General features: G+C 42.4%; 1 protein-coding gene across 9 annotated transcripts in view; it reads left to right on the forward strand.

Moving 5' to 3' along the window:
- Nucleotides 1–23781, forward strand: part of LOC116580330 (zinc finger protein 45-like) — an 82238-nt gene extending 58457 nt beyond the window's left edge. For 2 of the 9 annotated variants that reach the window (XM_032326582.1, XM_032326587.1), the window contains 2 exons: nt 15922–16069; nt 21602–23781. In XM_032326582.1, the coding sequence (XP_032182473.1) occupies nt 15922–16069; nt 21602–23463 (2010 nt within the window). In that variant the 3' untranslated portion in view covers nt 23464–23781. The other 7 variants (XM_032326590.1, XM_032326589.1, XM_032326591.1 and 4 more) reach the window with 7 other exon arrangements.
- The last annotated feature ends 1843 nt before the right edge of the window (nt 23782–25624 follow it).

A 25624-nucleotide genomic window follows, 5' to 3' on the forward strand; every position in this document is an offset into this window, starting at 1 on the left:
GAAAACCACATTGATAATACTGCAGGGTTGTTTTTTTTTTTTTTCAGCATAACAGTATTCCTTGTTTTTGCACCACATCCAGTGCTCCGTGCAATCCGTGCCCTCTCCAAAACCCACCACCTGGTTCCCCCAACCTCCCACCCCCCACCGCTTCAAACCCCTCAGATTGTTTTTCAGAGTCAGTTTTTAAAATGGAAATAACAAATGTTCACAATAAGTATTTGTTTCAATTTCATATGTTCCCGTAATAACATCGGGACATTAAAGTAATGGACATGTAATATCAGAAGAACATAATACAGACTTTGTGAAATCAGACCATAGTCTTCATAGCATAATAAAATTCATAACTCTCTTGTGTGTATGTGTGTGTTTTGTGTATATCTATACATAATGTGGAAGTTGATACTTAGTAATATTCTCTGGCAAGGAGTATCTCCAGCCGACTCCACACTAGAGCGCAGAGCCAAATGCAGAGATTGATCCCATGACCCTGAGATCATGACTTGAGCTGAAACTCAGAGTTGGACACTTAACTGACTAAGCCACCCAGGCATCCCTCTATTATGTTTTTATTTCTCAGCATCAGTTTGATCAAACTAGTAAATTATGTGCAATAGTATTTGAAAAATTATTTATATGAGCCCCTTACAGTTAAAATCACCTAATTAAGATTGCTTTACATTATCATATAACAGATAAGATCAAAATTAAGGAATAGGACTCAAGCAGTATTCAAAAATTTTTGCTTTGAATACAGCGATAAAGTAATGATTATGATCAACCGTCTTTGTAGTTAATACACAAGATGCATCTTGAGGCATAAGCCAGGGAACAGAAACAAATACTGGAGATAGTAGTAACGTGGTTATATGGTGGGGGTTAAAAGAAATGATTTGAAGAAAAAACGCGTGGTTAGAGATCATAACATAGTAGCCAAACCTCTAAGAAGAAAGAGCAGTTTTGTATGCCTTTCCACGCTTCTTGGACACCCTGGTGATATTTTAAGTGTATTGACTGAAGAGCTTTACTTACAAAGTATATCTAGTAGATTCATTTTCTTTTCTTTTTTTAAGATTTTTATTTACGTATGAGAGAGAGAGAATGAGAGAGAACATGAGAGGAGAGAGGCTCTTACCAGTAATGAAATGGAGTTAAGTCTTCCCAAATCCATGTTCCCCGACACCAGCCAAATCCAGGCTTGCAAGCAGGCCTAAGTAAGGATCCCTTTCTCAGAACTGCTATATTAACTTCCCTCCATACATGATATACAGAAATCTATGGCCCATATTTTTTTTCTCCTTTTTAAAATGTCATCAAATACTAGTAAGTCATCACCAAGGTAGTGATTTGTAACAAATCTCACCAGATTAAGCCAAAAGTACTTAACTCTTAAAACTGGAAAGACTACAGGTGGGGCTTACACCTAACTTGTGTTGCAGGGGTCCTCAAGGTGGTCCCAGCTAGTGACAACCCAAGACTGGCTGGCGTGTGTTCATGTTCGTGTCTCCTAAAGTGGGAGGCTGAGCCTCCCAACCACACTCAGTGGTAAATGCTTAGATTTGTATCTAGTTCCAGAGCTTTGGTGAGCTCATCCAGCTTCACTCCCACTTGTCACCATGGATTTCACTTTTCTTATGTGGTCCCTATGGATATCCTTATCTTAGCTTTGAACTTACCTACATTCGATGGGGATTGTTTAAGGTCATTATCCTTTCTCTGTGTTTGAAAAGGAGAGGCTTTCCAAGTCATTAACATCTAACTATATTGGTAGGATATCCATTTAAAGATCTGAGTCCAAAAAAAAAGGATCTGAGTCCAGTACCACAATATCTCCTGATTATTTGACACACTGTGACTGATTCTAAAGTTAGAACCTCTGCCTTCCTCATCTGGAGACTGACATTTTGTTACATATGCCATGTCTTACCACAAATTAATTCTCGAAAGATTTGTTCAAACTATAAATACTTTCATATTTTTTTACTGACAGGAATAATGCCTGGACATTGTAAAGAAGCCCATCAACAGAAGACAGTCAAAAGAAGAAAACAGGAAGTAGTAGGAACTCACCACTATTAATATTTTGATGAGCATTCTTCAGTACCTCTAGGCATACAAGTAAGAGTTGTATAGAATTTTACAAACTAAGAACCTAATGCATACTATTTTCTTTCCCTTTTAAAAAAATATTTTATTTATTTATTTGACGGAGATTGCAAGTAGGCAGAGAGGCGGCAGAGAGAGGGGGGAGCACTTGATCTCAGAACCCTGGGATCATGACTGAGCCAAAGGCAGACACTTTAACCCACTGCACCACCCAGGTGCCCCAATGCATACTATTTTCTTTCGTTTTTTTTTTTTAATTTTATTTATTTATTTGACAGAGAGAGAAATCACAAGTAGGCAGAGAGGCAGGCAGAGAGAGAGGAGGAAGCAGGCTCCATGCTGAGCAGAGAGCCCGATGCGGGGCTTGATCCCAGGACCCTGGGATCATGACCCAAGCCGAAGGCAGAGGCTTTAACCCACTGAACCACCCAAGCACCACCATACTATTTTCTATTTAGAGTTTTTCACTAAATTGAAATAATTCTTGAAGGTCACTTCAATAAATTGACCTACAACCTCATTTCTAGTACCTACACAGTATTCTGGCATACCAACTGGTTTCTTGTTGCTGAAGACCTGTATCATGGTCAATTTTATGTGGCAGCTCGCCTTGACTACAGTCCCCAGTTATTCTGTCAAAGTACTAGGTTTTAGGAAGGTATTTTGTAGATGTGATTGAAGTTCAGAATCAATTGACTTTGACTAGGGTGTAGTACCCTAGACAATTTGGGTTAGCCTGATTCAACAAGCCGAAAGTCCTTAAGAGCAGAGGAGAGCTGAAACCTCCCTGTAAGAGACCATTATTTTGCCTGTTGGTAGCATCTTTAGTTTATGCCCGAGAGGTCCATTTTGGCCTTCCTGATGTCCTGTCTTAGGGATTTTGACTTTGCCAAGCCAACCCCGCAATCTAGTGAGCCAGATTCTTGGAATAAATCTCTTATATTACTTCCTAATAATTCTTTTTCTTTGGTTGAATCTTTTTGAAAAAGATTTTTGTTCCAAGAATGGTTCTGGAGGAACAGAATGTGTTTTATTTTAAAGATTTTATTCATTTGTTTGACAGAGAAAGAGCAAGAGAGAGAGAGAGCACACAGCAGGCAGAGCAGCAGGCAGAAAGAAAAGCAGGCTATCCACTGAGCAGAGAGCCTGACATGGGGCTTGACCCCAAGACTTTGGGATCACGACCCAAGCCTAAGGCAGCTGCTTAGCTGACTGAGCCACCCAGGTGCCCCTAGAGAAACAAAATCTTTAGAAGAAATTTTCTGAATTGTGTTTTCTAGAATTCATTCTTGAATCTTAATAGATACAAAGTCACTAATGACTCTACTTCCAATGCAAAATAGGGCACTTGCCATGGTGTGACATAACAAACATGTATGAAATACATATTTGATACTCTTAAGGAAATAACTATTGAAGACCTCAGAACGTATCAGTCACATTAAAGAGTATAAGGGGTTTGCTCCTAACTATGTTGGATAAAGCGGGGCGGTGGGGGGAAGAGCACACGGCTTCAAATTCCAGCTCAACTGTTAATGACTTGAATGTTTCAAGTCATGCACTGGCTTCTTGAACTTTCCTTGCACATTGAAATAAAGTTCTCAGACACCAGTCTGAGTGGCCATGCAGGCTGCCTTGCAAAACAGAGCAGGAGAAGCTGAAGTCTGCACATAGCTTTTGTTTTGTTTTGTTTTGTTTTGTTTTGTTTTTATTTGACAGAGAGAGATCACAAGTAGGCAGAGAGGCAGGCAGAGACAGAGAGAGGAGGAAGCAGGTTCCCCGCTGAGCAGAGAGCCCGATGCGGGACTCGATCCCAGGACCCTGAGATCATGACCTGAGCTGAAGGCAGAGGCTTAATCCATTGAGACACCCAGGTACCCTGTTTTGTTTTGTTTTGTTTTAACCAGAAAAGCAAGGACTAATGCCTAGAAGTGTGGGAAAGGAGTACAAAGGGATGACAACTATCTTGAAGCCGTTAAGCAGGCTTGCATTCTCCCCTGCATGTAGGCATGCAGGGAGTCAGTCATGGGATAAGGGAGGAACAGGATGTTTGGGCTCGCAATTGTCAGGCACAGGAAGTGAGGACTGAGGGTTACATTCCTTCATAGCTCCTAATCTATACCCTGCCCCTGAGGATCATGGGATCCTGCTCCCACACGGCCATTGCGTTCAATAGCCCAAGACCGAGAATGCTGCTGATGTTCCAGCTGCTTCCATAGTTACCCCTCAGGGCTTACAATATGTTTTCTAAAAATAACTCTACATTTCCTTGTTGATCTTGGTGTCCCTAGTGAATAAAAAGATGGAAAGTCTACTGAATTATTATTTGATCTACACAGGTGGCAGAGTTTTAGGTCAAGTAAACAGAAGTCTAACTTGAATAATCAAAACAGAGGGTCACAGTTCCTAAATCAATTCTAAGACATGGCCAGTTTACAAAGCCAGAATCCTTTGGGTGAAGAAGAGGCCAGGTCATCTTGAGGATGGAAACTTCTGTACTGCAAAAGTGTGGGCTGTTAATCTTTTCTCCAGAGTACCCCAAAGGGACCTATGGCTATTATACCAGTGTGACTATGCCCTGAGAGGAAATAATCAGACTTTTATTTTTTCAGTGAATGAATCGTTGCTGCTCTCAATTGGCACATTGATGATATTGTGCTGATTGGATCTGGTGAGCAAGAGGTAGGAACTACCTTAGCTGTATCGACTTGCATGTAAGAAGGTGGGAATAAATCCCAGAAATATTCAGGGAGCCTTCACCTGAAGTAAAATTTCCAGGCATTCTTTGGTATATGTTGAGCTGTCCTTCTTGGTGAAGAATGTGTTACATCTTCCCACAAAAATGAGATAAAATATCTGTGGACTTCTTTAGATTTTAGAGGTAATATAGCCCTAATTGGGGTGTGCCACTTTGCCTTTTATGAATGACCTGAAAGCTTTTTGGGCCCAGAACAAGAGAAGGTTCTGCAATAGGTCTTGGCTGCCGTGTGCGCTGCTCTGCCACTATGCATTTTCCCTGTCATCCTGATGTCATTGGCTTCATGGTATGGTGAGATGACATTTGAAGCCCAATTAGGTGGCAGGAACCTGTGGGCCTCCACTCTGTCCTCCCAGATGCTGTGTATGCTCTAAATCAGTGTCCAGTATGTAATACTGTTTCACCGGACATCAGGGGCTGTTTTGTTTTTCATTCTCAATCCATTCAATACAACATCATATGGCCATCATTTGGAAGGAGTTAGATTATCAGGGACTGATACTAGAAAATGTTTATATTATACCGAGTTTAGAAAAATGGAAAGAGAACATGAGACTTCATTTTAAAAGTTGAATATGTATGTTGATAGGTATATGTAAGTTTATGTGGAGACAAACTTTTTTTCTTCAGGGAGAAGGATTCTAGGTGCATTTTTTTTCTTATTTCCCTCATACTATTTTTAGTTTTCAGTAGCATGCATCTTTTAAAATTGCTAACTATAATAAAGATATTTTAACCAGAAAAAAAAGAAAAAAAAACCTCTTAATGCTGTAATATACTCCCCCACCTACAGAATCCTTCTCAGTGCTTTAGCATTAAATCATACGCTTTGGGAATCAGAATAACGCCAATGTCAAGCTCTGCAGCTGTTCTGCTTGCTTCGAGTTAGTGGACAATTTTGTAACCTCACTGAAACTTGACGTTTTCACCTCCGAAGTAGGGATAATTTTAATGAAAAGTTTAAGTGAGGGAAGAGCTATTTTCCATGAGGACAAGCTTCCACTTTGGCCCTCTTACGCTGTTTTTCCCACTAAACTTGGGGCACATCAGGGTCTGGAGTAGGGGCGCGTAACTTCCTCGCTCCTCGCCGCCTCTCCCAAATTCTACCCCACCCATTCCTTTAAACTCTCTTTTAGCCTCCTATCATCATATTATACTCAACATCATCCTCCTTTCAATCAACTAGTGTCACCTAAGCAATCGTTTCCCTTTGATTTCTTGAAGATTGTTTTCTCCTCACCCCTTCCCTTTCCAACAATGCTCCTGTTACAACTGGGAAGCATTCCGAATTCAGGAAGTTGTATTCAATGGAATCATTTCGCACAGGACTCAGGCAGAGGGAACGCAGACTTTTAATGTAGAAACCCCTATGAGCACTCAAGAAATCGAGACTATGTGATTCCTTCCTTTCTGGCGTTTGGGGGAAGTAGAGACAAGGAGCTCCCAACAGCTGGAAGACCGGCTTTGGAGCGTCAGACTAAGAATGTTCTGCCTTCAGCATTCTGGGAAGTGTAGTCCAGTCGCCCTGTGTGGTGGCATGAACTTCCGCTCCGGAAGGTAGATCCGATACATTCTGGGACGTGCCATCCAGACGCTCTCTGTGGTTCAGGAAGGCGGATCTCGTGCTGCATTCTGGGCAGTGTAGTTCGGGACTCTGTGGTCTCGCCGGCACTTCCGTTGGGTGAGTGTGAGGTTGCTACTGAATTTGCTTTGGGAGAGGTGCGTCAGTTCCGCCTCTCCGGCGCTTCCAAACTTCCTGGGTCCACTGGGGACCTGCAGCGACCCGGTGGTTTAGGGGGAAAGAGGCCCGGGCAGAGTATACAGGTATGGAGGGCGGATGGCAGGGGTGTGCATCTTTGGGAGAGACTCTGCTTTCAGGGTGGTTTGCGAATCTTGGGGTGGGGTGGGGTCACCTATCGCCTGGTTTGAGAGTTTCTGCGCGTCTCAACTCGCCCAGTGTCGGCCTCCCCTGCACCCACGGCTGCTTTTGCTTCCTGGGGTTGGGAAATCGAAAGAGGTGGTGAAAGCTGCCTCCATTTTGACCTCAAACTTTCTAGTTGGCTTCTTTCCAGCTTGTCTCGGCTCGGGTGGAAGACCCCGAGGGCAAAGCATCCCCTCGTGGGAGCCAGAACTACCCGCTCACGCAGTAAGGACTGCTCGGAGCGAGCAAGGCCCCACCCGCGACTGAGACAGTGATCATTTGACCTTCACTGCCCACCTGCCATCGCCCCTCATTTTCCTTGTATAGACCTGGAAGTATTTGCGGTACTTTGAAGACAGTCTTTGAGCTGTTTGCAGTCTTTCTGGTGTTGGCCTCGCTGAAATAAATTCCTTTTTTAAATTCACCACCACTCGTTTCTCTGCTTGTGGATTTTGTCAGGGGCCAGAGGTGGAGTCTGGTCTGTTTGGGAATCCCAGAGCCAGGTGCTCCTGCACTCCTGTGTGCCAGCGAGTGATAGAAATAAAAATCTCAAAACTGTTTCTGGCACCTGGTGGATGGTGACCTTTCTTAGTATTAATTTCCCGAGGAGCAGTCAGTTCCCCGGGTCAGGGTCAGCTATTCCACTGCAGAACCTTTACACTTCTCTGATTCCTGGGTGATGCTTCATAACCCCAGACCCCTTATAATCTCTCTTTTAGGAAGGTGAGGGTGTAACAGAACTGACGTGAGTTTGCTCCTTGGTGAGTCAGAAACTGTACCAGGTTAAATCATTGCACAAAGAAAGCTTATTTGCAGCAAATAAAGAGATCACAGGGAATGGCTTCCAAAGCTGTGACTCCCACAGAAGAGGGTGAATGGGTTCCTTTCGTTTAGGGTTAGGAGGGATATTTAGATAGGGAAGGTTTGTCATCCTCTGTAGAGGTGGGCAAGGTCAAGGATACACCGTAAGGAAACTAGCCTACACATACACTGTATGTTATGTAAGTTAGGCTGAGTCGTCCCCCCCTCCACCGGCCCTCAAAGTCACTCCATGGTCCTTCCACACAAGTATGAGTCGGGCTCAAAAGGTCTGGGTGGTCTGGGCCTGTGGCAGGTCTTGGCAGTTGTCATCACTTGAGGCGTGATTTTGAGTTTCACTTGCCTGAGGTAAGAGATAAGCTAAAAAAAAGAGCTTAAGGAACAATGCAAGACAAAGGTTAATGAGTGCAAGCAGGTGGGCATTAAACGTTAGGTCTTGGGGTCTAGTTGGTGGCAAGGGTTGCTTCCAGATTGCATGGAGGGAAATGGAGGTTTTAACTTCTACTGAGAATAGCAGCATGATCATGGCATTTCATAACATTCTTTTCTTTCCCCAGCCTGATTTCTCACAAAGGGCTGCACAGAGGTGGGAGGAGGGACTCCTTGGCGACTGACAGCAAGGTTCCGCGTGAGTGGGATTTGGCATTTTTCTTTTACAACAATGTTCTCATCAGTTGGATAACGTTTGGGATGTGTAACCCGGCAGGGGCTTATTTTTTTTATTGCCGACCTCACCAACGATGGTTTTATACAAATAAATATATTGTGCCACACCATAGCTATGTGAAGGAATTCTGCTTTCTTTTTCTGTTCTGTTCTATAAAATGAGATTGAGACCCACAGAGCATAAAATGATTTGCCCATAATCTCTACCTGTAAAGAAGCTGAGCTGGGGTTGGGATGGAGGCAGTCTGAGTCCAGAACTTGAGTTCTAATCTCTTGGATGTGTTCTCCTTAAGCCACAGGAAGTAGCAGGAGTCAGACCCCAGATAGTTAGCACTTGATTCTGGATGATCTGAAAAGGCTAATGGGCTATGACTTTTCTGAGTTTTTTCAAACATTGTCAACTATTTTGTTTTACTTATTACTAATAATATGTTTTATGCTTATAGAACCATGATGGGAAATTCAGAAAGTACAGAAATATGAGGGAAAAAATTTTTTAAATGACCCATTAATCCACAATGTAAAGATCGCAAATGTGAAGCTTTTAATGTATTTCTGTTTGGTGGTATTTGTATGTTTGTTTATAAGCATTTTATGAAATTATCACATATTTCTTTGTGTTTTTCACCTGGCATATTTTAATGATGGAAAACTTTTGTAAGATCTTATTTTATTCTTTATTACCTTTTTATTATAATTTCTTTTCTAAACTTATTTTTTTATTATGTTCAGTTAGTCAGCAAATAGTACATCACAAGTTTTTGTTGTAGTGTTCAACAATTCATTAGCTACGTGTAACAGCCAGTGCTCATCCCAACATGTGCCCTCCTTGATACCCATCATCCGGTTACCCCATCCCCCCACCCTCTTTATTTTTAAAAAAAGATTTATTATTTATTTATTTGAGAGAGAGTGTGTACATGAGCGCGCATCCTCATGCAACGGAAGGTGTAGAGGGAGAAGGAGGCAATTTTTTTTTTAAGATTTTATTTATTTATTTGACAGAGATCACAAGTAGGCAGAGAGGCAGGCAGAGAGGCAGGCAGAGAGAGAGGAGGAAGCAGGCTCCCCGCCGAGCAGAGAGCCCGATGCGGGGCTCGATCCCAGGACCCTGGGATCATGACGTGAGCCGAAGGCAAAGGCTTTAACCCACCGAGCCACCCAGGCGCCCCAAGAAATTCAGAATTTTAAGCAGATGCCCTGCTGAGCATGAAGCCTTATGCAGGGCTTGATCCCAGGACCCTGAGCTTGACCGGAGCTGAAATCAAGAGTCTGCCAGTTAACCGACTAAGTCACCCAGACATCCCTTAAGATTTTATTTCTAAGTAATCTCTACCCAGTGTGGGGCTCAAACTTGCAACCCCAAGATGAAGAGTTACATGCTCTATCAACTAAGCCAGCCAGGAGCCCCTAACTATGGAAATTTTTAAACACTACGAAGAAAGAATAAACTAATGAGTTTCCATATAATTTTCTAATCCTCTTTATTATTCCTATTATTCCTATGGCTGTTTCCTGATATTTTAAGGCTGTAATTTAAAATTTTTGCATTGAGGGCACCTGGGTGGCTCAGTGGGTTAAGCCGCTGCCTTCGGCTCAGGTCATGATCTCAGGGTCCTGGGATCGAGTCCCACATCGGGCTCTCTGCTCAGCGGGGAGCCTGCTTCCCTCTCTCTCTCTGCCTGCCTCTCTGTCTACTTGTGATTTCTCTCTGTCAAATAAATAAATAAAATCTTTAAAAAAAATTTTTTTGCATTGAAAAGTTGCAAAAATAGTGCAAGGATTTCTCATATACTCTTTACCCACATTCCCTAGTTGTTTACATTTTGCCTGTTTTATGGCTCTGTCAGCCACATAACACCAGGAATATACCTGGAATTCAATGACAGCTTATTCTAGCTTTCTTTTCCTTTTTTCTTTTTTTTTTTTTTTAAAGATTTTATTTATTTGACAGAAATCACAAGTAGGCAGGGAGGCAGGCAGAGAGATAGGGAAGCAGGCTCCCTGCTGAGCAGAGAGCCTGATGCGGGGCTCGATCCCAGAACCCTGAAATCATGACCTGAGCTGAAGGCAGAGGTTTAACCCACTGAGCCACCCAGGCGCCCCTTATTCTAGCTTTCTGAAGGAAGGAAGCCCCAGATACGGATATCAGGGGGTATCTTGGGAAGAGGGATTAGGAGAGGCTGATTATAGAATTCTAGCACCACTTAGCTGATACTCCTAGATATTATGCTACATAATAGTGTTATCTATTAAATATTAGATATCCAGTAAGTTATTACTAATAGTATTTAATAGTGTTACCTATTAGATAATCCTGGAAAACATTATATATATAGCATCCTGTTTATGTAATCCACAGTCTTGTAGTTAATTTTGTTGTTTTTCATTTAAAGGCCTTATAGCCAGTCTCCCTTAACCCATCTCAGTTCAAAGTCCAATTTTTTGCATTGCCTTGAGCTGTATATTTGTTTATAAACATTTTACAAAAATTTTATCATCTTTTTGTCCCTTAATATGGAATGCATTCCATAGCCTTCTTCGTTGATGCTTTTTTTGTTGTTGTTACTTTTTTTTCTGGGTGAGCTCTGTGCCCAGTGTGGGGCCTCAACTCATGACCCCAGATCAAGAGTCACCTGCTGTAGTGACTGACACAGGTGCCCCTGTTCTTGATGCTTTTATTTGTATTTATTTATTTATTTTGTAGATTTTATTTCTTTACTTAGGGGGAGAGTGCAAGTGGGGGAAGGGGCAGAGGGAGAGGGAGAGAGAGAATCTCAAGCAGACTCCGCACTCAGTGTAGAGCCCGGCAAGGGACTCGGTCCCAACACCCTTGAGGTCATGACCTGAGCCGAAATCAGCAGTCGGACACCCAACTGACTGAGTCACCCAGGGGCTGGTTCTTGATGCTTTTGAAGAGTATAGAGGGAAGTCATTTGGAGACAGTTCTTCATTTGGGGTTTGTCTGACGTGTACATGTTTAGGTTCTGTTATGTGTCGTTGGCAGGGATTCCACAGAAGCGTTGAGGCATTCTTGTATTGCAACGTAACAGGAGCCAAAGGCTGTTGGTTTGTCTAGGTTTTGGTGAACTCAACTTTGTTGACTTGCTAAGGTGATTTCTATTAGGTTTCTCCATTGTGAAGTTACTATTTGATTAATGAAGCCTTCTTATGGGAAGATACACTTGTTAGTGGACATCCTACTGTGAGGACAAGCTTCCCCTTCCCCCTTGCTTATTCAGTCATTCATTCAAAGTTTTGCTAATTTAAATAACATGTAGATGAACAAACATTTATTTTTACCAATATACTTGAGGTATATTGTACATATCCTAGAATTCACCCATTTTAGTTGCATGAATCAATGATTTTTTTTTAAAAAGATTTATTTATTTATTTGAGAGAGAGGGGTTTTATTTATTTATTTGAGTGAGCGAGTGAGTGAGCAGCTGGTGGGGAAGAGGGAGAGGGAGAAGCAGACTCCCCATGGGGCAGGGAGCAGGATGTGGGACTCGATCCCAGGACCCTGGGATCATGATCTTAGCCAAAGGCAGGCACTTAACCAACTGAGCCACCCAGGTGAACCCCTTGAATCAGTGATGTTTAGTAACTCTCCTGAGTGGTGCAGCCATTGCTATAATTCAGTTTCAACCGTTTTTGTTTCCCCATTCCTCATGCCCATTTTTAGTTAACCCCCCCATTTTCACCCCTGTTACCCTGGCAATCACTAACCTGCTTTTGTCTCCATAGATTTCCCTCTTCTGGACATTTTATATAAAGAGAATCCTATGGTATCTGACCTTTTGTGACTGGCGTCTTTCACTTTGAGCAGTGTTCACAAGGTTCATCCATGCTGTAGCGTGATCCGCACCCCTTCCTTTTAATTGGCCGCTAATATTCCATTGTATGGATTTGCCACAATTTGTTCATTCCTGCACAGGTCATAGGTCTGCGTTTCGGTGGTTTCCAGCTCGAGGGTTATTAATGAATAATGGCGCTGTGAACATTCGAGTATGGACTCAAAACCGTCATCCCTGTAGATGAGCACCATCCTGGCCTATGTTTCATGCCTTTTTCCTGCCTTCCTAGGCACCCTGCAAGGTGCAGCTCTGTATTCCTGGGATCTGTGCAACGTAGGACTCTGCACGCGCCCAGAAGTAGGAGGACACATGACCATGGTCAGGGTGAGTAGGGCTTCCTTTCTCACTTTCCAGATTCCATCTCATTACTCAGGTCGTCACACATTTTTCTGGGGATGACTCGAGCAGAGCAAAAGGCCTTTGAGGACCTATTTTCCATCAGGGTCTTACTTTGTGCCTTTTGAATTTACTTCGTATGTATTTTTGGGTTTTGCTGTATTCTTATTTTATGGAGTGAATAAATGACTAGAAATGAACAGTTCCCCCACTTCATTACTTCCCAACTAACAGATGAGCTGTTTTCATTTTCTCCTACTTTTATGCTTGTGGGTGTTCATAACTGAATTTGTATTCATAACATACACCTAATTTTAAGTACTGATTTTTTTTTCCCCTTTCATGTTATGTCATGCTCATTTTTTATGGTTGTGTCCCATTCCCATTGAATTGATGTACCTTTCTATCTTGAGCTCCTTCCCACTCAGAGACATGTCCATGGTTTAGGGATTTTACTATCTTAAGCAACACTGCAGTCTCTTTCTGCATAAAACCTTGTCCCCTCAGGTCAACTCTGAAAACACTCAGCCCCCTTTTTGTCCTCACATTTGACATGTGCCACGTAGGCTATATTTTAGGTGGAATATCCTGCTGCAGCCAGAGCAGAGCAGGCTGGAAGTGCCGCTTCACACAAATACTGCAGGAGGTTTGCACACAGGGAGAGCTGGACTCCGCCTTCCCCGTGCCTCAGTCTTAGTATCCGCCGGTGACTTGCACTCTGTGCTTGGCCCCTCAGAGCAGCCAAGGAAGGAGGTGTCAGTCTTACCTTCTTCTTAAGCATGTGAATATGAGAGCCCCACTCAGATTCACACAACAAGCCCAGGGCAGGAATGTGAGGTGTCCTGCTCAAGTGAAAGAGATAGACAGGAAGACAGAGAGAGTTCATTTCAGGCCCTCGGCCCTGTGGCATGTCTAGAGGGCTCTTCTTTTTTTTTTTAATTTTATTTATTTATTTGACAGATAGAGATCACAAGTAGAGAGAGAGGAGGAAGCAGGTTCCCTGCTGAGCAGAGAGCCCAATGTGGGGCTTGATCCCAGGACCCTGAGATCATGACTGGAGCTGAAGGCAGAGGCTTTAACCCACTGAGCTACCCAGGCGCCCCAACACTCTTCCTTTTTCCTCCTTTTTTTTTTTTTTTAAAGATTTTATTTATTTGTTGGAGAGGGAGCAAGGGCACAAGCAGCGGATGCAGCAGGAAGAGGGAGAAGCTGGCTCCCCGCTGAGTGAGGAGCCCAGTGTGGGACTGGATACTTGGACCCTGGGATCATGACCTGAGCTGAAGGCAGAGGCTTAACCGACTGAGCCACCTAGGCATCCCTGGATCACTCTTCTGAGAGATCATCTCTACCAGTGTTGCTGCTCCCTGACCCCTGTCTCAGGGTGTCTCTCTTCCTGTGGTCACTTTCCTTCACTGACCTGCTCAAAGCTACAGACACAAAGACAGCAGTTAGCATAGGCGCTATATAAAAACCTTTAAATTCCTCTCTGGCAAAAGACACCTTATATGCAATTACCAGGAACAATAACCTGGGGCAAAAATACTTACCACAGTGATGCCAAAAAGGAGACTGGCAACTTACGCATATGGTTAAGGGAAAAAACCCAGTGGCATGCAAAGAAGGACATGCACAGCCATGTTAAAAATGAGAAATACGAATAAACATCTGAAAAGTGTAGGTTTGTGTTTTTTTTCCTTTAAGATTTTTTATTTGAGAGATAGCAAGTGTGGGGGTGGGAAGGGAGGGAAAGGGAGAAGCAGACTCCCTGCTGAGCAGGGAGCCCAATGCGGGACTTGATCCTGTAATTCTGAGATCATGACCTGAGCCCAAGGCAGCCGCTTAACCGATTGAGCCACCCAGGCTCCCCTGAAAAGGTAGTTCTATTAATTTACAGTCAAATAAGTGGGAATACTAATACAGATTGTTCTTCCAAATCAGATTGCCAAAACCATAGAAGGTTATATAACCTGCTCTTGACCATCGCATGGAGAACCCGGGTTGTCGTATTCTCTTGAAAGATTAGGGAAGTAGGAAAAAGATTGGGAAGAAAATCTACCATCATATGATCATAATTTTGAATGTGCTTATTTTTGACCTTTTAATTTTCTCTTGCAATTATTTTCAAGTCAACAGATGGGGAACAAAGCTACATAATATATGTTCTTTGTGGGATGGATTATAATGAGAAAAATATGTAAAACTAAATACCATTTATGCAGAACAGGTAAGGGTAGAGGATCTGTTCTCTGGGATAACGCAGCCACACACTGTGATGAAAATATTACTCATGCTGGCAACACGAAGAAATAGTACTAATAATATCATATGTTTTTTAGGCACTTAACTCTGTGCCCTACTCTGTTCCAAAGACTATAGGTATTCCCTTGTTTAATCCTTGGAAAGAACTCTGTCATAGAAGAACCACGTATGGAGAAGAAGTTCAGGCACACGGACAAAATTGTCCAGAGTACACACCCTTGGGAATCGCACTGAGGCCTTCGTTTCTAGAACATGGTGCCGAATGTTACATAGGGCCAGCCACACCCACAGGGTTACCCAAAGCTTGTGAGTTTGACACATGTTAGAGCAAAGGGACAGGGTTCATATGTGAGAGAGGAAGAAGGTGGGTACAATCAAGTATGTTTGGGCTAAATTGCAAAATACTTCTGGGATGGTTGGCAGTGGGCACCGCAAAACAAAACATGGGTCATCCAGGATGTGTATTCAGAGCTCTTCGTGGTTACTTATAAGTAGACTGCATGAAGACACAAAAATATACGGACATTCATCAACAGATGAATAGATAAAGAAGATGTGGTATATATATACAATGGAATACTATGCAGCCATCAAAAGAAATGAAATCTTGCCATCTGCAACAATGTGGATGGAACTAGAGGGTATTATACTGAGTGAAATAAGTCAATCAGAGAAAGACAGTTATATGATCTTTCTGATATGAGGAATTTGAGAGGCAGGGTGGGGGGGTTGGGAGTAGGGAAGAAAAAAATGAAACAAGATAGGATTGGGAGGGAGACAAACCATGAGAGACTCAATCTCACAAAACAAAATGAGGGTTGCTGGGTTGGGGTGGTTAGGGAAAGGGTGGCTGGGGGATGGACACTGGGGAGAGTCTGTGCTATGGTGAGTGCTGTGAAATGTGTAAGCCTGATGATTCACAGACCTGTACCCTGGGGTAAATAATACCTTATATGTTAATAAAAATAATTTAAAAAAAAACGATCATTTTCATTCCCACACTTTTTGGTGAGGCTGAGGAAAGTCAGTGTATGACATTGGCAGGGTAGAAGGGGAAGGGCCTAGAAGCCTATGATGGACTTGAGTCCCTCAAATTCTGAAACCGCTTTCCACCATCCTCGCCTCCTCAGCGCGGCTCCACTCCCAGTGGCCACCAGATACAAGATTGAGGTTGCATGTGTTTGGTGTTGTAGGAGACGGTGACATTCAAGGATGTGGCAGTGGTCTTCTCGGAGGAGGAGCTGGCGCTGCTGGACCCTGCCCAGAGGAAGCTGTATGGGGACGTGATGCTGGAGAACTTCAGAAACCTGATTTCTGTGGGTGAGCACAGGCCCTCTATGGGTATGTGGCAGGTGTCTGGAAATACGTGTTGACTTGGTGAGTGTGTCAATGGATGGGAGACTGGTATGTCTCCGTGGGTCAGGAAGATAGCTGTACATCATGTGCAAACCAGAGTGAATGAAGGATGTTGCAGAATACTTTTTGTATTATACTGAATGCCTGTCTAGTTACTTTCTATTTCACTCACTTTCTTGGGGTGCCCTTGGCATGAGTGTATGTTTGGGTCAGTGTACTTGACCCGTGTCCCAGAGAAACTTAACAAGCATTGTGGTTGTGACCATACTGAGTAAACACCCTTTGCCTACAACTTCCCTGAAATCTTCCACTGGGGGGCATTTTCCTTTCTGGGAAGAATACTTGTGGGATGAGAATTCTGATTCTGATTCTCAGATCCCCCACAGAAGGAGGAAGACCTGTTTGCTATAGTGTCAGACACTGTCAGCCAGATTGTAAGCTGTCTTCCTCTTGAAGATTTGCCATCTCTGCCCATTTGCCTCCTTCGGAGCCCGCACCCATGTTAACTACCCCCTGGTTTCCCCTTCCCTGTCCTCGAGGGGGAACTTTTAAGGTGAGAGTAGCAGGAGACACATATGTAAATACTGCCTGTACATCTGGCTCACAATACATTATGCCTTTTATTTTCTAAAGTGTATCCATTAAACAAATGTTGAAGAGTATAGATGTTATAGTTTTTCCTTGATTTTTTATGAAGATAGGGTGTTTTTCAACTGGTGAACATTCTAACCTAGAGAGAATCAGGAAACTTGCTATCACATCCTCAGAGATACTCCCTGTTCCCCTCACACAGCTACTGCTTTTTTTTTCTTTCAAGATTTATTTATTTGAGAGAGCATGTGTGTGAGCGGTAGGAGGGGCAGAGGGAGAGAGAGAGAGAGAATCCCCAAGCAGACACCCTGCCAAACTTGGAACCTGATGTGGGGCTCAATCTCACAACCCTATGATCATGACCTGAACCGAAATAAACTGAAACTGCTTGACTGCCCGAGCCACCCAGAAGCCCCAAACATCTACTCTTTTTAAGGGGCGATTTGTTAAATAAAACCATGAACTGCACTGTCTACCAGAAAAGTAAATACTCACCTAAGTAATATTTTCCCAAGATTCTGTTCTTGAAACTTACCTTTCCATTTGAACAATTCGTGTAATTAAAAACTGGGTTGGGATGCCTAGGTGGCTCCGTTGTTAAGCATCTGCCTTTGGCTCAGGTCATGATCCCAGGGTCCTGGGATCGAGCCCCACATCTGGCTCCCTGTTTGGCAAAGGCCTGCTTCTCCCTCTCCCACTCCCCGGCTTGTGTTTCCTCTCTCATTGTCTCTCTCGGTCAAATAAGTAAATACAATCTTTAAGAAAAAAAAAAAAAAACAACTGGGTAAACTTCTAGAACCAAAGTTTTCAAGTTTTTTTTGAACATGAGCCATAGTGAGAAATGGATCTTTCATTGTAATCAGAACAAACATTTCACATGTCAGTTCATACCTGTGACTTTCATAGGCAATTTATGTAATGACCCCCTGCTTATCGGCTGTGATGCTTTGATGGTTTCTGTCCTGGCTCTTTTTTCTGAAAGCTTTTTATAAGCTTCTAAATCTTTCCAGCTCACTGGCATATTGGAGTTTTTTAATTTGTTTGTTTTGTTAATGATTTTATTTGTTTGCCAGAGAGAGAGAGAGAGAGCATGTCTAAGCAGGGGGAGCAGCAGGCAGAGGGAGAATCAGGCTCCTCGCTGAGCAAGGAGCCCGACCGTGACCTGAGCCCAAGGCAGCTGCTCAACGGACTGAGCCACCCCGCTATCCTGGAGTTTTTTAATTTGAAAAATTATTGTGATGGGCTATTTTATCCACACATTCACATATGCACTGTTTTTCTACATTCTTTCATCAGACAGACACTTCTAAAGCTTCAGAAGGAACCAGCAATAGACCCTCCTTCCTTTTCACCCCAGGAATTCTTGCTACCTTTCTTTTCCCATCTCTTTCTCTCTCTGTCTTTTTTTTTTTACATGAGAGAGTGAGCACAGAGAGAAAGAAGCAGACTCCTACTGAGCAGAGAGCCAATATGGGGCCAATCCTAGGACACTGAGATCATGACCTGAGCTGAAGGCAGATACCCTACTGACTGAGCCACCCAGGCACCCCCATCTTTGATTTTCTTATTAGCATCCTGCTTCATGTACCTCTGGCTCTTGATGTCCCCTGTCCAGCTTTTCAGCTTCTCAGCAAGACCACAGTGTTCTGTCCCTTTTCTGTTTCAAATAACTTACTTGGAAAAGATGTTTTCCTTCTAGGACTTGGCTTAAACTCTCATCAGAATGGTCAAACTGGGATTCATTTAGTCATTCAACATGGATTTGTTGACTACGCACCATGTTCCAGGCATGATTTTGGACATTGGTTATAAAGTAGAAAAGTGTAAAATGTGTTCAGCCTACAAGGTGTAACATGCTTCCCCCCTTGATGCTGCATGATGGTGGGAAAGACATGGTGAACAGCAGATGACTTAGCGTGTCACATGGTGCAAGGTGCCACGAGGAACAGAAACCGCTAGGGATGGGAGTCCCTGGAGGTGAACTGGGTTAGGACAGAATCAGTTATTTTACAGTGGGCGATAAAGGGCCTCGTTGCTGGGCTCACTTTGAGCAGAGACCTAGAAATCATGAGGAATGATCCACATGTCTATCTGGGAAGAGTTCCTGGCAGGATTGAACTCTCCACTCCAGTACTGGCTTTCAGAGTTCATGCTGTGATCGTATCTTTTCCTTCTCCCAGGCTCAATTTCTTTTGTTTTCACATTTTCCCTAGAGATCTGAGTTTCTGTCAGGTTTTAGAGCCATGTATGTTTTCTGTTCAGCTTTATTTCCCTTTTATCCTCATGAAGGAAACTTGCCTATAGAAACTAAGTTCTGCTCTCTGCTTTATGCTGTGTTTTAGTCCATGTGCTTTAGGTATTTGCTCCTAAACCCGCAAGTCATTCTAGACATTCGATACCTCGACACTGAAGTAACTCCAATAAAGTGATCTGAGGCTTGTATAGTTATATAGAAGCTGTTTATCACATGTCTACTGGATTGAAAGAGGAGGCAGCTTTTAATTGACTATTCATACAGGTAGGGGAGTGAATTCCTCTCTTTTTTTTTTTAAGATTATTTATTTATTTATTTGACAGGGGGTGGGGCACAAATAGGCAGAGAGGCAGGCAGAGAGAGACAGGGAAGCAGCCTCCCCACTGAGCAGAGAGCCTTGATCCCAGGACCCTGAGATCATGACCTGAGCCGAAGACAGATGCTTAGCTAACTGAGCCACTCAGGTGGTCTGAATTTCTCTTTTGTAAACAGTTTATTCAGTAGTGCTTTCAAAGACTATTTTTTTAGAGCAGTTTTAGGTTCATAGCAAAATTGAGAGGAAGGGACAGAAATCTCCCATATAATTCCTGTCCCCGTGCACCCACAGCATCTTACATCCACATCCCCTGCCAGATAACATTGATGACTCTATATTGACACACTGGTATGGATGAGTCTGTACTTTATATTAGGGTACTCTTGGTGTTGTATATTTTATGGATGTGGACAAGTGGATAAAGCCAGGTATCCACCCTTATCACACAGAGTAGTCACACTGCCCTGAAGATCCCGTTCTCTACCTCCTCATCCCTCCCCTCTGACCCTGAGCAACTGCTGATCTTTTTACTCTGTCCCTACTTTTGCCTTCTCAAGAATGTTGTAATTAGGAATTATACTTTGCAGTTTGGATTCTTTCACTGAGTAATACGCATTTACATTTTCTCCATATCTTTTCTTGGTTTAATGGATCATTTTTTTTAGCACCAAATAATATCCCATTGTATGGGTGTACCACAGCTAATATTTATCTGTTCACCTACTGGAGGTCATCTTGCTTCCTTCCAAGTTTTGTCCTTATAAATAAACCTCCTATAAAAATCTGTGTATAGTTTTCTGTATGGGCTTAAAATTTCAGTTCCTTTTGGTTAATTCCAAATTGTGCAATAGCAGGAGAGTATGGTAAGAGTATGTTTAGTTCTGTAAGAAACCACCAAACTCAGGGTACTTTGTGTGGCTCAGTTGGTTAAGTGTCTACCTTTGGCTCAGGTCATGATTGTGGAGTCCTGGGATTGAGCCCAGCGTTGGGCCCCCTGCTCAGCAGGGAGTCTGCTTCTCCCTCTGCTCCTGTTTACTCTCTCTTTCTCTGTCTTTCAGATAAATAAAAATCTAAAAAAAAGAAAGAAACAACCAAACTCTTCCAAAGTGGCTCTATACCATTTTGCATTCCTACCAGTAAAGAATGAGAATTCCTGTTGCTCCACATTTTGGTGGCATTTGATAGTGTTGGTGTTCTGGATTTTGGCCATTCTAGTATGTGTGTAGGGTATCTCGGTGTTTGGATTTGCATTTCTCTGATTACATAAGATGTGGAACATCTGTATTTTTATTGGCCCAGTAGATCAATACTTATTGATTTATTGGCGCAACAATCAATATTTTTATTGGCTCATCTGTATATTTTCTTCAGTAAGGTGTATATTAAGGTCTTTGGTTCATTTTTTAACCACATTCTTTTTTTCCTTATTGTTGAGTTCTTAAGCTGATTGAAAAGGTTAGTGAAAAAACAATCTCCAGTGTTCAGATAACTTTTGTATAAATATAGAGACTTGGGAATACCAATGGGATAAACCTTTTAGAAAATACATCTCTGAACTTAAATTATTAGAAGTGGTCAAAACTGTATAATAGTAGCCTACTCATTTAATGTCTGTTAAAACAGAAAGATTAGGTAAATGTGCAGAATTTCCAGGAATACTTTGCATATATAAATATAAGTATTTCAAGGTATTTGATGTTAGGATATATAACATGAACCCCCAATTTGATGGTTACTGCTTTTCCGAAGTTCTAGTTGATTCATATTTTATTATATAATGTTTCTGTTTCCGTTATTTATTAACTACATAATTTACTATTCAAGATTGTACACTGACTTTCAGATTCAGTGGAAATGGCCGTAGGTTCACAGTTTGAATCATATTTACAATTTTTGAATTAAGTCTTTGACATCTAACTTATACCTCTCTTAGGAGACTTGGTGTGTGGGCACCTGGATGGCTCAGTCGTTAAGTGTCTCCCTTTGGTTCAGGTCATGATCCCAGGGCCCTGGGATTGAGCCCCACATTGGGCCCCCTGCCCGGTGCTCCCTCTCATTCTGCCCCTCCTCCCTGCTTGTTCTCTCTCTCTCTCTCTCTCTCTCTCTCTCATAAATAAATAAAAATTAAAAAAAAAAAAAGGAGACTTTGTGTGTACTTGCATAGTGGATAGAAGCCCACTGGACCCCCTCTTGGATTTCATATACATGTAAACCAGAGAATAAGATACACAGTGGAAAAGACCAACTGAATATTCTCTGGATTCATTAAAGTCTTATGCTTTCACCTAAATGTGAAATCTTGAAAACACTGAACAGAGTCTTCAGTTGTCCACATCTTTGCATTCTGTCTCTACAGGAGGAAAGATCCAAAGTAAGATGAAGACTGTTTTAGAAACAGAACCATCTGAAGAGCTTTCCTGCTGGCAGATCTGGCAACAGATTGCAAGTGACTTAACCAGGTGTCAGGGCTCCATGATAAAGAGTTCCCAGCTCCCCAAACAAGGTGATTCACCCCGACAGGTTGGGGCAGGACAGTCTGTAACTCACACAGGCCAGAAACCTGATCAGTCTAGTGAACTTAAGAAATATTTCAGTGATGTCTCCAGCCTTGATCTTCATCAACAAACACACTCAGGAGTGAAGTCTCATATATGTCGTGAGTGTGGAAAAAGCTTCTGTTATAGTTCAGCACTTCATATTCACCAGAGAGTTCATCTGGGAGAGAAACGCTACAAGTGTGACGAGTGTGGTAAGGAATTTAGCCAGAGCTCATGTCTGCAAACTCATCAGAAAGTTCACACTGTGGAGAAGCCGTTCAAGTGTGAGAAGTGTGGGAATGGCTTCTGTCGTAGATCAGCACTTAATGTTCATTATAAATTGCACATGGAAGAGAAACCTTATAACTGTGACCAATGTGGAAGGGCCTTCATTCATGCTTCACATCTTCAGGAACATCAGAGAATCCACACTGGGGAGAAACCCTTCAAATGTGATAAATGTGGTAAGAATTTCCGACGTAGATCATCACTTAATAGTCATTGTATGGTCCACACAGGAGAAAAACTGTTCAAATGTGAGGAGTGTGGGAAGTGTTTCTTTTGTAGCTCAAATCTTCATATCCACCAGAAGGGCCACACACGAGAGAAACCTTATAAGTGTGAGGAGTGTGGGAAAGGCTTCATTCAGCCTTCGCATTTTCGGGCCCATCAGAGAATCCATACTGGAGAGAAACCATATGTATGCAAAGTGTGTGGTAAAGGCTTTACTATGAGTTCAAATCTTCAGGCACATCAGAGAGTCCACACAGGAGAGAAACCATACAAATGTGATGAGTGTGGGAAGAACTTCGGTACAAAAACCCGTTATCAAGTTCATCTGGTAGTCCACACGGGAGAGAGACCCTATAAATGCGAGGTATGTGGGAAGGACTTCAGTCAGAGAGCATATCTTCAATCCCATCTAAAGACCCACAGCGTAGAGAAACCTTACAAGTGTGAGGAGTGCGGACAGGGCTTCAATCAGAGTTCCCGACTTCAGATTCACCAGCTGATCCATACTGGCGAGAAACCACACAAATGTGACGAGTGTGGGAAGGGATTCAATCGTAGAGCAGATCTCAAAATTCATTGCAGAATCCACACAGGAGAGAAACCATTTAATTGTGAAGAGTGTGGGAAAGTATTCAGGCAGGCTGCAAATCTTCTGGCCCATCAGAGAATCCACAGTGGAGAGAAACCATTCAAATGTGAAGAGTGTGGGAAGAGTTTCGGTCGCAGTTCACACCTCCAAGCCCATCAGAAAGTCCACACTGGGGAAAAGCCGTACAAATGTGAGGAATGTGGGAAGGGCTTCAAGTGGAGCTTGAATCTTGACATGCATCAGAGGGTCCACACAGGAGAGAAACCCTACAAGTGTGGGGAGTGTGGTAAGCACTTCAGTCAGGCCTCAAGTCTGAAGGTTCATCAGAGTGTTCACAGTGAAGAGAAGCCATACAAATGTGATGTGTGTGGCAAGGTCTTCCGCCACTCTTCACAGCTGCAATCTCATCAGCGGGTTCACACGGGGGAGACACCTTACAAATGTGAGACGTGTGGTCAGAGCTTCCGTTGGCGATCAAAACTTTCACATCATCGCAAAACTCATGGTGGCAGTACATTTTATGAAAGTAAGAAGAGTAGTAAGAACATCAAAGAATCATCAGAAAGATGTTCAAAATGATGCTTTGCAAAACCTGTCATCATTGAGTCTCATAAGAGAGAAAACACTTGTGTTAGTTTAGTTGGTATTTAAGCAATAATCGAACATATCTCAGTTTTCACAGGATAACACAGTGGAGAAACCCTGTAAGTGGTGTGGTGAATCTTTGTTCAGAATCACTTAGGGGGTAGTAGTACTTAGGAAAAGAGTTTGGTCTGACCTTTAACACAAGTATAATGATGGGTATACCAGAATTGATACCCACTAGAATGTAAGCTCCATGAGGGCAGGGACTTTGCTGCTAAGTCTACACAGCCCTCAAAGCTAGAGGCATCATCATTCTGGACTTCAAGTTATATTACAAAACTGTAGGAAATAAAACTGTATGGTACTGGCACAAAAATAGACACATTGGTCAATAAAACAATAGAAAACCCAGAAATGACCCCATAATTATATGGTCAGTTAATCTACGACAAAGCTGGAAAGAATATCCTATGGGAAAAAGATATTTTTTTCAACAAATGGTGTTGGGAAAACTGGACAGCCACATGCAAAAGAATGAAATTGGACTACTTTCTTAACACCATACACAAAAATAAATTGAAAATATATGAAAGACCTAAGTGTGAGACCTGAAACCGTAAAAGTCCTTGAAGAAAGCACAGGCAGTAATTTCTCTGACATCAGCTGTAGCTATTTTTTTCTAGATAGGTCTCCTGAGGCAAGAGAAACAAAAGCAAAAATAGATTATTGGGACTACATCAAAATAAAATCTGTATAGCAAAGGAGACAATCAAAACTAAAAGGCAACTTACTGAATGGGAGAAGATACTTGCCAGTGACATATTTGATAAGGAGTTAATGTCCGAAATATAAAGAATTTATTAAACTCAACAAAGAATGAATAATGCAGTTAAAAAATAGGCACAAGACATGAGTAGACGTTTCTTCCAGAGGAAATCCAGATGGCCAACAAATGCATTGAAAAGATGCTCAGTGTCACTTATTGTCAGGAAAATACAAATCAAAATTACAATGAGAGCACCTCATGACTGTCAGAATGGCTAAACTCAAGAAACAACTGGTTTTGGCGTGGATGTGGAGAAAGGGGGAACCCTCCTGCACTGTTGATGGGAATGCAAACTGGTGCAGCCACTGTGGAAAACAGTATGGAGGTTCCTCAGAAAGTTAAAAGTAGAACTACCCTATGATCTAGCGAGTATACTACTAGGTACTTACCCACATAATACAAAAATACTAATACAAAGGGATACACACACCCTAGTGTTTATAACAGCATTACTTACAATAGCCAAACTATGGAAAGAGCCCAAGTCACCGCCAACTGATGAATGGATAAAGAAGATGTGTATATATACAATGAATAGTATTCAAGCATAAAAAAAGAATAAAATCTTACCATTTGCAACAACATAGGTAGAACTAGAGATTGTTATGCTGAGTGAAATAAGTTGACAAATACTGTATGATTTCACTGTATGATTTAAGAAACAAAGCAAATGGGGTGCCTGGGTGACTCAGTTAAGCCTCTGCCTTTGCTCAGGTCATGGTCCTAGGGTCCTGGGATCGAGCCCCGCATCAGGCTCCCTGCTCAGCAGGAGAGTCTGCTTTTCCCTCTGCCCCTGCTTGTATGCTCTCTCTCAAATAAATAAATAAAATCTTAAAAAACAAACAAAACAAATGAGCAAAGGGAGAAAAAGAGAGGCAAACCAAGAAACAGACTCTTTATATAGCGAACAAGCTGTTGCCAGAGGGGAGGTGGTTTGGGAGGTGGGGATTAAGGAGAGCACTTAAACGATGAGCACTGGGTGATATATGGGATTGCTGAATCCCCATATTGTACACCTGAAACTAACACACTGTATGTGAACTAACTGGAATTTAAATAAAAGTTTTTAAAAGATCTACACAGCCTTAACATTGACTAGCACTTGTAGGTGTGCTCACTGCTTGTATGTTAAACAAACATAGGAAGATTGATCCAGAGGAGGAAACCTGCAAAATAAAATTAATTCAGGAAAATGAACATTTGTGGAAATGTAGAAAACCACCTGATCTTAAATCCACAATATTAATGTAACTACTACAGTTGGTTCTTCTCTTCCCACAGCCTCTGTTCTCAAGTTGGATTCTTATCTGGACCCTTGTCTGGTTTTCC

The sequence above is a fragment of the Mustela erminea genome, chromosome 19, assembly GCF_009829155.1.
Source record: "Mustela erminea isolate mMusErm1 chromosome 19, mMusErm1.Pri, whole genome shotgun sequence".
Lineage (NCBI taxonomy): Eukaryota > Metazoa > Chordata > Mammalia > Carnivora > Mustelidae > Mustela > Mustela erminea.